Source organism: Nerophis lumbriciformis, linkage group LG36 (genome assembly GCF_033978685.3).
Source record: "Nerophis lumbriciformis linkage group LG36, RoL_Nlum_v2.1, whole genome shotgun sequence".
In the NCBI taxonomy this organism is placed as follows: Eukaryota; Metazoa; Chordata; class Actinopteri; order Syngnathiformes; family Syngnathidae; genus Nerophis; species Nerophis lumbriciformis.
In genome coordinates this window covers 25075285-25088185 of record NC_084583.2, presented here as the reverse complement: position 1 = coordinate 25088185, position 12901 = coordinate 25075285, and the positions used below count along the sequence as shown (strand labels likewise).

General features: G+C 36.2%; 1 protein-coding gene across 1 annotated transcript in view; it reads left to right on the top strand.

Annotated features, from left to right (window-relative positions):
• The window catches only part of col23a1b (collagen type XXIII alpha 1 chain b), a 467238-nt gene that overhangs the window by 434179 nt on the left and 20158 nt on the right, over positions 1-12901 (top strand). The window contains 7 exon segments of the mRNA XM_072912513.1: positions 3051-3104; positions 7743-7817; positions 7885-7911; positions 7994-8053; positions 8137-8208; positions 11678-11704; positions 11792-11845. Of these exon segments, the coding sequence (XP_072768614.1) occupies positions 3051-3104; positions 7743-7817; positions 7885-7911; positions 7994-8053; positions 8137-8208; positions 11678-11704; positions 11792-11845 (369 nt within the window).

Here is a 12901-nt window from a genome sequence, read left to right as displayed (position 1 = left end):
TTATTTCAACAGACTCTGGCGCCGTACCTGTCGTCAAAACTCCAAAGACCGACTGCACAGTTGCACAGTTGCGCTAACAAAATAAGAGTCTCAGAAAGCTGGCGTGCACAAGCTAGCAAGCTACGGAGTTTGCCGACAATGTATTTCTTGTAAAGTGTATACAAAGGAGTACGGAAGCTGGACAAATAAGATGCCAAAAACCAACCACTTTCATGTGGTATTGGACAGAAAGGAGGACTTTTTTTCTCCTCCATTCGAAAATGCGGTCCTTATCAGCACCACTGCATAATCAATGCAAGTCATCAGATTTAGGTAATACACCAACTTATATTCTTGTTTTCTTCCTTTTCTTTCTTTCTTTAGTTTATTTGGAACATGAACACACTTACATCATAATACATCACACAATTTCATATCATTTCATTTTACATCATGCCCGAAAAGGAGTAGGAAGAAGCAAAGCTTATTTAATCCTACCCCTTTCCCACTTCAAGCGTTTACAAATATATAGAATCATTTACTGACCTTTTTATATAATAAAATAACATCTATGAATTAGTATACAACAGTTTTGTAATATGTAATTAATTAATTAATTCAGTCATTATTAACATACTGAGATGAAGAATATCTTATTTTCAATAAGGTTGAAAGTATTTCTCATAATTCTTCTTCTTTGTACTCTGTAAGCACTATTATTTTGAACAACCTCTTAAACTGGATCATATCAGTACAATTTTTAACTTCTTTACTTAATCCATTCCATCATTTAATTCCACATACTGATATGCTAAAAGTTTTAAGTGTTGTACGTGCATATAAATGTTTTAAATTATTTTTTCCTCTAAGGTTATATTTCTCCTCTTTAGTTGAGAAGAATTGTTGTACATTCTTTGGTAGCAGGTTATAGTTTGCTTTGTTTTCATGAAAGAAAGGAATCTATATGTGTTAAACGTGCTTGTATTATCTTTAAACACCTTTAACTTATTAACAACATGAACTATATGTGTTAAACATGCTTGTATTATCTTTAAACACCTTTAAGTTGTTAACAATATTAACTATATGTATTAAACATGCTTGTATTATCATTAAACACCTTTAATTTTTTAACAATATTAACTATGTGTGTTAAACATGCTTGCATTATCTTTAAACACCTTTTACTTGTTAACAATATTAACTATATGTATTAAACATACTTGCATTATCTTTAAACACCTTTTACTTGTTAACAATATTAACTATATGTATTAAACATGCTTGCATTATCTTTAAACACCTTTTACTTGTTAACAATATTAACTATATGTATTAAACATACTTGTATTATCATTAAACACCTTTAATTTTTTAACAATATTAACTATATGTGTTAAACATGCTTGTATTATCTTTAACCACCTTTAACTTATTAACAATATTAACTATATGTGTTAAACATGCTTGTATTATCTTTAAACACCTTTAAGTTGTTAACAATATTAACTATATGTATTAAACATTCTTGTATTATCATTAAACACCTTTAATTTTTTAACAATATTAACTATGTGTTAAACATGCTTGTATTATCATTAAACACCTTTAACTTGTTAACAATATTAACTATATGTATTAAACATGCTTGTATTATCATTAAACACCTTTAATTTTTTAACAATATTAACTATATGTGTTAAACATGCTTACATTATCTTTAAACACCTTTTACTTGTTAACAATATTAACTATATGCATTAAACATACTTGTATTATCATTAAACACCTTTAATTTTTTAACAATATTAACTATGTGTTAAACATGCTTGTATTATCTTTAAACACCTTTAATGTATTAACAATATTAACTATATGTGTTAAACATGCTTGCATTATCATTAAACACCTTTAATTTGTTAACAATATTAACTATATGTGTTAAACATGCTTGTATTATCTTTAAACACCTTTAATGTATTAACAATATCAACTATATGCGTTAAACATGCTTGCATTATCATTAAACACCTTTAATTTGTTAACAATATTAACTATATGTGTTAAACATGCTTGCATTATCTTTAAACACCTTTTACTTGTTAACAATATTAACTATATGCATTAAACATACTTGTATTATCATTAAACACCTTTAATTTTTTAACAATATTAACTATATTGCATTATCATTAAACACCTTTAACTTGTTAACAAAAACATATATTTCATAAATAAGTAAATGTAAATGATATATATGAATGAGGTAGATCCCCACGACTTGATCAATTGAAAAGTAGCTCGCTTGCAGAAAAAGTGTGAGCACCCCTGCATTAAACAATGTAACAAGGTTTTCCAAAATAAATCAACTCAAGTTATGGGGAAAAAAAATGCCAACATGGCACTGCCATATTTATTATTGAAGTCACAAAGTGCATTATCTTATTTTAACATGCCTCAAAACAGCAGCTTGGAATTTGGGACATGCTCGATGAGGAGGTTGAGGTGGGCGGGGTTGAGGGGGACGGGGTTTGGTGGTAGCGGGGGGGTGTATATTGTAGCGTCCCGCAAGAGTTAGTGCTGCAAGGGGTTCTGGGTATTTGTTCTGTTTTGTTACGGTGCGGATGTTCTCCCGAAATGTGTTTGTCATTCTTGTTTGGTGTGGGTTCACAGTGTGGCGCATATTTGTAACAAAGTTGTTTATATGGCCACCCTCAGTGTGACCTGTATGGCTGTTGACCAAGTATACGTTGCATTCACTTGTGTGTGTGAAAAGCCGTAGATATTATGTGACTGGGCCGGCACGCAAAGGCAGTGCCTTTAAGGTTTAATGGCGCTCTGTACTTCTCCCTACGTCCGTGTACACAGCAGCGTTTTAAAAAGTCATACATTTTACTTTTAGAAACCGATACCGATCATTTTAAAACCAATACCGATAATTTCCGATAATATATTTTAAAGCATTTATCGGCCGATATTATCGGACATCTCTAGTTAATTGTATTCTATTGGATATCATTGAATCAGGTATAAACAGGTGTGTTCAGTTCATCTTGCACTTTGTGACTCAGGGTATGGATGGACAGAAAGGAGAGAAGGGCGACTGCAGACTGGATGACAACCTGGTCAGTGGTATTTCCTTATTAGTCTTTGGGCATCCCGAGGGCCCAAAACATCCATTATGTTACTTGATATGATTGTTCAGTTTGAAATTTCACAGGTTTTTTTTTCAATATTGAATTGCATTGTTTTTTATTGCAACGGTGTTAGAATAGGATATAAAAATAAAGTACCGTGTTTTCCGGACTATAAGGTGCACTTAAAATCCTATTTTTTTCCCTCAAAACTCGACAGTGCGCCTTATAACCCAGTGGTTCTCAAACTTTTTTTGTCATCCCCCACTTTGGACAAGGGGGAGTTTTCAAGCCCCACCTGCCCCCATCGCCCCAACAGAGCGCTAATGCCAAGCTTTAACATTTTCAAATTTATTGAACATCAAGTTGTATACATTCGAACTCAATAACATAAAATAACATTAAGTTCAATAATAAATAAAATAACTGTGCAGCTGTGGTATAACTTGCATCAAGTTCAATAATAAATAAAATAACTTCCATCAAGTTCAATAATAAATCAAAAAAAGTGTTATAACTTGCATCACGTTAAATAATAAATCAAAAAAAGTGTTATAACTTGCATCAAGTTCAATAATAAATCAAATAAAAGTGTTATAACTTGCATCAAGTTCAATAATAAATCAAAAAAAGTGTTATAACTTGCATCAAGTTCAATAATAAATGAAAAAAGTGTTATAACTTGCATCAAGTTCAATAATAAATAAAAAAAAAGTGTTATAACTTGCATCAAGTTCAATAATAAATCAAAAAAAGTGTTATAACTTGCATCAAGTTCAATAATAAATGAAAAAAGTGTTATAACTTGCATCAAGTTCCATAATAAATCAAAAAGTGTTATAACTTGCATCACGTTCAATAATAAATCAAAAAAAGTGTTATAACTTGCATCAAGTTCAATAATAAATAAAACAAAAGTGTTATAACTTGCATCAAGTTCAATAAAAAAAAAAAAGTGTTATAACTTGCATCAAGTTCAATAATAAATCAAATAAAAGTGTTATAACTTGCATCAAGTTCAATAATAAATCAAATAACTTGCATCAAGTTCAATAATAAATCAAAAAAAGTGTTATAACTTGCATCAAGTTCAATAATAAATCAAATAAAAGTGTTATAACTTGCATCAAGTTCAATAATAAATCAAATAAAAGTGTTATAACTTGCATCAAGTTCAATAATAAATCAAAAAAAGTGTTATAACTTGCATCAAGTTCAATAATAAATAAAAAAAAGTGTTATAACTTGCATCAAGTTCAATAATAAATGAAAAAAGTGTTATAACTTGCATCAAGTTCCATAATAAATCAAAAAGTGTTATAACTTGCATCACGTTCAATAATAAATCAAAAAAAGTGTTATAACTTGCATCAAGTTCAATAATAAATCAAATAACTTGCATCAAGTTCAATAATAAATCAAAAAAAGTGTTATAACTTGCATCAAGTTCAATAATAAATAAAACAAAAGTGTTATAACTTGCATCAAGTTCAATAATTAAAAAAAAAAGTGTTATAACTTGCATCAAGTTCAATAATAAATCAAATAAAAGTGTTATAACTTGCATCAAGTTCAATAATAAATCAAATAACTTGCATCAAGTTCAATAATAAATCAAAAAAAGTGTTATAACTTGCATCAAGTTCAATAATAAATAAAACAAAAGTGTTATAACTTGCATCAAGTTCAATAATAAATCAAAAAAAGTGTTATAACTTGCATCAAGTTCAATAATAAATAAAACAAAAGTGTTATAACTTGCATCAAGTTCAATAATAAATCAAAAAAAGTGTTATGACTTGCATCAAGTTCAATAATAAATCAAATAACTTGCATCAAGTTCAATAATAAATAAAATAAAAGTGCCACTTTGCAATCTTTGCAAAAAAAAAAAAGGAGGAGCTATGCATTTGGCAAGACAGGGCAAGTGACAGCACTTTCCCCCAGGAGAGCCACCTTGCTTCACTGTGAAACAGCACGGCTGTATGATCAGCTCCCATTTCCTCACACAGTGCAGAGAACAGTCGCGCTTTCAGTGGTCGTGTTTTGATCAAATTTACCGCGCTCACAACATCTGTTAAAACCTCATTGAGTTCGGGGCTGAGCTGCCTTGACGCGAGTGCTTCCCGGTGAATGACACAGTGTGTGCCCGTCACATTTTTGTTTCTCTGCAGGCGCTGGCTCTGGCTCGACGACCTTTGAGGTGCGAGTCACAAATGTATATATTTGTGTAATTGTGGTCCACACGTTAGCCTGCTACCCATCCGCGCGAAAGTTTGTTCCGCTTAGCCCCGCCCCCATTAGTTACTGTTGCTATGTCTGTCAAACTTTCGCTCGTACCGAGAAATATAAAGCCTACAGTAAAAATAAGTACCGGTAATTTCCATTTATTTATATAGCGGATTTCACAGACAGAATCACAAAGTGATTTACAGTGTGTATAGAAAATGAAAGCATAGTAAAAAAAATAATCTAAGAATATAATAATAAAAAAAAAATTTTTTAAGTGAAATTTCCTCCCGTTCCTCGCGCCCCACCTGTCATGTCTCTATTCCCCACCAGTGGGGCGCGCCCCACACTTTGAGAAACGCTGTTATAACCCGTTATGCCTTATGTACGGAATAACTCTGGTTTTTCTTACCGACCTCAAAGCTGTCAGGAGTTGTAGGTAACGAACCCCAAGATGCAGAGAAGGTGGAAGGCATAGTGCGGGGAAACAAGATTTAATGTTCATAAAATAAAGGAAAAAACACAAACCAGGAACTAGGAACAGGAAACAGGATGCCAGGAAAACAGGAACCGGAAGACGAGGAACAAAAAGACAGCAAGCTACAAAACATCTACAATAAATAGCTTACAGCTACACTGGCATCAACAAGTAGGAAAGACAATAATCCAGCATTGACTGGAGGGGAAGGCAGGTTTAAATAGAAGCTGGCTGATTGACACCAGGTGTGGCCAGGTGCCAATCAGCCACAGCTGAGGGGAAGCAGCACTCAGGGAGACAATCAGGAAATGAAGACAAAATAAAAGCGCTGACAGAAAACTAAGACAAACGCAGAGGAAAAACTAAAACGCAGTCAAACTGTCAGGGACAAGCCTGACTAAAGTTATTTTATTTGGTACATGGTGAAATGATAGGTGTGACCAGTAGATGGCAGTCAAACATAAGAACTGTATGTAGACTGCAATGTGACTCAAGTAAACAACACCAACATTTGACATGTTCCATTGAAAATATAGAACATTACACACGGCGCTCAAAAATCTATCAACATTTTTTAGCACGACTTAGGTAAGCTATGAAGCCAATGATGGATTGTACTGGTCTTCAACATACGGGTATTATTATGGTGTGTGTATAAGGTAAGACATACCTGGCGTTTTGTTTCGCAATATTACCGTATTTTTCGGACTATAAGTCGCAGTTTTTTTCATGCGACTTATACTCAGGAGCGACTTATGTGTGAAATGATGAACACATTAGCGTAAAATATCAAATAATATTATTGATGTCATTCACGTAAGAGACTAGACGTATAAGATTTCATGGGATTTAGCGATTAGGAGTGACAGATTGTTTGGTAAACGTATAGCATGTTCTATATGTTATAGTTATTTGAATGACTCTTACCATAATATGTTACGTTAACATACCAGTTGGTTATTTATGCCTCATATAACGTACACTTATTCAGCCTGTTGTTCACTATTCTTCATTTATTTTAAATTGCCTTTCAAATGTCTATTCTTGCTGTTGGCTTTTATCAAATACATTTCCCCAAAAATGCGACTTATATATGTTTTTTTCCTTCTTTATTATGCATTTTCGGCCGGTGCGACTTATACTCCGGAGCGACTTATACTCCGAAAAATACAGTATGCAAACTTTTCTTATCTTCTGGTACCTGCTGATGTGTATTTGGGATCTGCATAAGTCCTGAAAAATTGTGTGTGTCCACCTTTGTAGTCCGTGCCGACACCGTAGTCGATAAGCTTCTTCTTTTTCTCTATCTTCTTGTTATGGGACATTCATCCTCCACTGTTGCCATTTCTAATATAAAGTAGTGTAAAGTTCTTACTTATATCTGTCAGTAAACTCACCATTAAAGCACTAAAACATACCGGTGTAGTGAGTTTACATTATTCACCCAAGGAACTTTAGTTATTAGACCGTTCCGGTCGGACGGTTTTTCACAGGACACATTTCCGGTGTTGTTGTTGTCTTGAGAACTGTGTGGGCGCCCTTAATGCCCACACAGTTCTCAAGACAACAACTGGTTCCGGTCGTACCTAACCGACAGGAGTTTTTGTGTAAAAATAGACAGTTTTATGTCTTCCACAACTCCTTTACCACATAGGTCCCCCAGGGCTCAATCCTTGCCCCAATTTTATTTGCGCTTAACCTTCTCCCCCTTGGTTCTGTTTTTAGGAAGTATGGTATTGCCCGATATTGCCAGAAAACCGTGAGCGTAATCGTCAGAGCTTTGATAAGCGTAAATAAGTTGAACTGCCATTAAATGCAATCACTTTCTTGTAGTTTTGAAGGTTGGCCATGAAGATAAAATATGACTCTTGCAATCTACTGCAGTGGACTTGGCGCTTATGGCGATTGATTTCTTTGCTCAGGTTCAAATGATTTCCCAGCCAGGCCCTCCTGGCCCACCAGGCCCACCAGGAGTTTCCGGGTCACCTGGATCTATGGTGAGTACAGCTAGCGCCGGAGAAGCAATTTGGTCGTCACATACTTACAAATGCCATGTTTTTTTAGGGGCTGCATGGCATGCCCGGTCCCAAGGTAAGAACGGAAGACCGCCAACATGTGATGGGGACTACAAGGTGTTATTTCTTTAGTTCAATGCTCCTCTATTGCCATTCAGGGGGAGCCAGGATTCGGCGTAAAAGGGGAGAAGGGTAACATTGGTGTTCCAGGAAGCCACGTGAGTGACACTTATTTTGTCGTGTTGTTTAGGAATCAAACATAATGCCGAATGACTCATGTGTTCTTACGCTCTGGCTGCAGGGAATGGACGGCTTTCAGGGTTCACCTGGCTCTCCGGGCCTAGTGGGTCTTCCAGGAGCTAAAGGAGAAAGAGTAAGTACTTTAACACTGAGACATTTACCCAGGGCCGGCTCCTGGCATAAACACGGTTATTTGGACTCTCTCTATTATGTTAGATCCACTATGGACGAGACTCTCACAATATTATGTTAGATCCACTATGGACTGGACTCTCGCTATTATGTTAGATCCACTATGGACTGGACTCTCACTATTATGTTAGATGCACTATGGACTAGACTCTCTCACTATTATGTTAGATCCACTATGGACTGGACTCTCACACTAATATGTTAGATCCACTATGGACTGGACTCTCACAATATTATGTTAGATCCACTATGGACTGGACTCTCACTATTATGTTAGATCCATTATGGACTGGACTCTCACTATTATGTTAAATCCACTATGGACTGGACTCTCACTATTATGTTGGATCCACTATGGACTAGACTCTCACAATATTATGTTAGATCCACTATGGACTGGACTCTCACTATTATGTCAGATCCACTATGGACTGGACTCTCACAATATTATGCTCGATCCACTATGGACTGGACTCTCACACTATTATGTTAGATCCACTATGGACTGGACTCTCACTATTATGTTAGAACCACTATGGACTGGACTCTCACACTATTATGTTAGATCCACTGTGGACTGGACTCTCTCACTATTATGTTAGATCCACTATGGACTAGACTTTCACAATATTATGCTAGATCCACTATGAACTGGACTCTCACACTATTATGTTAGATCCACTATGGACTGGACTCTCACTATTATGTTAGATCCACTATGGACTGGACTCTCACTATTATGTTAGATCCACTATGGACTGGACTCTCACACTATTATGTTAGATCCACTATGGACTGGACTCTCACACTATTATGTTAGATCCACTATGGACTGGACTCTCACTATTATGTTAGATCCACTATGGACTGGACTCTCACACTATTATGTTAGATCCACTATGGACTGGACTCTCACACTATTATGTTAGATCCACTATGGACTGGACTCTCACACTATTATGTTAGATCCACTATGGACGAGACTCTCACAATATTATGTTAGATCCACTATGGACTGGACTCTCACTATTATGTTAGATCCATTATGGACTGGACTCTCACTATTATGTTAGATCCACTATGGACTGGACTCTCACTATTATGTTAGATCCATTATGGACTGGACTCTCACTATTATGTTAGATCCACTATGGACTGGACTCTCACTATTATGTTAGATCCATTATGGACTGGACTCTCACTATTATGTTAGATCCACTATGGACTGGACTCTCACTATTATGTTAGATCCACTATGGACTAGACTCTCACACTATTATGTTAGATCCACTATGGACTGGACTCTCACACTATTATGTTAGATCCACTATGGACTGGACTCTCACACTATTATGTTAGATCCACTATGGACTGGACTCTCACTATTATGTTAGATCCACTATGGACTGGACTCTCACACTATTATGTTAGATCCACTATGGACTGGACTCTCACACTATTATGTTAGATCCACTATGGACTGGACTCTCACACTATTATGTTAGATCCACTATGGACTGGACTCTCAATATTATGTTAGATCCACTATGGACTGGACTCTCACTATTATGTTAGATCCACTATGGACTGGACTCTCACACTATTATGTTAGATCCACTATGGACTGGACTCTCACTATTATGTTAGATCCACTATGGACTGGACTCTCGCTATTATGTTATATCCACTATGGACTGGACTCTCACAATATTATGTTAGATCCACTATGGACTGGACTCTCACTATTATGTTAGATCCATTATGGACTGGACTCACACTATTATGTTAGATCCACTATGGACTGGACTCTCACTATTATGTTAGATCCACTATGGACTGGACTCTCACACTATTATGTTAGATCCACTATGGACTGGACTCTCAATATTATGTTAGATCCATTATGGACTGGACTCACACTATTATGTTAGATCCACTATGGACTGGACTCTCACACTATTATGTTAGATCCACTATGGACTGGACTCTCACACTATTATGTTAGATCCACTATGGACTGGACTCTCAATATTATGTTAGATCCACTATGGACTGGACTCTCACTATTATGTTAGATCCACTATGGACTGGACTCTCACACTATTATGTTAGATCCACTATGGACTGGACTCTCACTATTATGTTAGATCCACTATGGACTGGACTCTCGCTATTATGTTATATCCACTATGGACTGGACTCTCACAATATTATGTTAGATCCACTATGGACTGGACTCTCACTATTATGTTAGATCCACTATGGACTGGACTCACACTATTATGTTAGATCCACTATGGACTGGACTCTCACTATTATGTTAGATCCACTATGGACTGGACTCTCTCACTATTATGTTAGATCCACTATGGACTGGACTCTCACAATATTATGTTAGATCCACTGTGGACTGGACTCTCTCACTATTATGTTAGATCCACTATGGACTGGACTCTCACTATTATGTTAGATCCACTATGGACTGGACTCTCACAATATTATGTTAGATCCACTATGGACTGGACTCTCACACTATTATGTTAGATCCACTATGGACTGGACTCTCACACTATTATGTTAGATCCACTATGGACTGGACTTTCACAATATTATGTTAGATCCACTATGGACTGGACTTTCACAATATTATGCTAGATCCACTATGGACTGGACTCTCACACTATTATGTTAGATCCACTATGGACTGGACTCTCACACTATTATGTTAGATCCACTATGGACTGGACTCTCACTATTATGTTAGATCCACTATGGACTGGACTCACACTATTATGTTAGATCCACCATGGACTGGACTCTCACTATTATGTTAGATCCACTATGGACTGGACTCTCACACTATTATGTTAGATCCACTATGGACTGGACTCTCACTATTATGTTAGATCCACTATGGACTGGACTCTCACTATTATGTTAGATCCACTATGGACTGGACTCACACTATTATGTTAGATCCACTATGGATTGGACTCTCACACTATTATGTTAGATCCACTATGGACTGGACTCTCACTATTATGTTAGATCCACTATGGACTGGACTCTCACTATTATGTTAGATCCACTATGGACTGGACTCTCACTATTATGTTAGATCCACTATGGACTGGACTCACACTATTATGTTAGATCCACTATGGACTGGACTCTCACTATTATGTTAGATCCACTATGGACTGGACTCACACTATTATGTTAGAGCCCCTGCCTCGAAAGAAAATGTTTGCCTTGGTTCCCTAAAATATGAGCCCTCCTTTAAGGCAACACTTGCCTTGACTTTAAATAGTTAAAATTGGAGGCCTGTGTAGGACCGGCACCGCATTTACAGCATTTCTTCCATGTTGTCGGTGTGACCCCACAGTGAGACATGTGTCATGTGTTTACAGGGCAGGCAGGGGGAGCCTGGACTTGATGTGAGTATCTCAACTAATTGGTTACTTGAATATTTCCTATCTTATATGGAAAGTAGCTTCTGACCTCATCATCTCTGTTATTGCCAGGGTTTGCCGGGCTTTACGGGAGAGAAAGGAAACAGAGGCGACCGAGGGGAGAAGGTTGGTACAAAACGTTCACAAATGTCAGCGATATTGTTATTGACAGGGCCGGCCCGTGGCATAGGCCGTATAGGCAAATGCTAAGGGCGCCGTCCATCAGGGGGCGCCACGCCAGTGCCACAAATGTTGGAGAAAAAGAAAAAAAAAGTTGGTACTATTATTTCTAAATACAAAAAATAATCCCACGTTAATTAAAATGCAAAGTAAAGCCTATTTAATAGAAATATTATTTGTTACAACATTACGCCCCCTCCCTTCCCGTATCATGACTCTTTTTGGACGTCACCACATCAAAAAATCAACACAAGATGCCAAAACTGTCAGGTGCCCAGGGAAGAAAAAAGAGAAAAGAAGAGGAGGAGAAACGAGAAAAGACAGAGGTAGCAGGTAGGTAACGTTAGCCTACATGAAATTATTTGTCTGTTACAGAATGTGATAGTAACCTGGCTTTTTAGCATTAAGCTAATGTTACATGATTCGGCAATTGCTAATCAATAAATAGCTAGTTCTGTTTTAACGTCGGGTTAATATTGTGGAGGGGGCTAAATTGTTATGGAAAATAATAATGTAACATTAGGTAATTACAGTACTCCCACCTTACATTCCTCAGGGACATTTGTATTAGATCTTTTAAGCAGGTGTTTTTTGTTTACATTGTTATTGCCTTCTGGTTAGCTAATGTTTGCCCTGCAGGTAATAGTCACTTTTCCACCCCTTTATATATTAGTTATAGTTGTAAGCCTAGTTGTTAAAGTGCACATCATTATTGTAAATTAAGCAATATGTATGTAAAAAATATTGTATTTCATATATTCATTTTTTATTTTTTGCATTCATTCATTTATTCATATTTTTTTTAAATCTTGTTAACTATTCTGATTGTTAATTTGCTTTCTTTAAGTAAAAAAAAGGTCAAAGACAAAGCTATTCGGTTTCTTGTGAGTATATACACTTCACTGCCGATGTGGGGGGGCGCCACCTAAAATCTTGCCTAGGGCGCCAGATTGGTTAGGGCCGGGCCTGGTTATTGACAAGTGTTTTTAGGTACACCGGCAT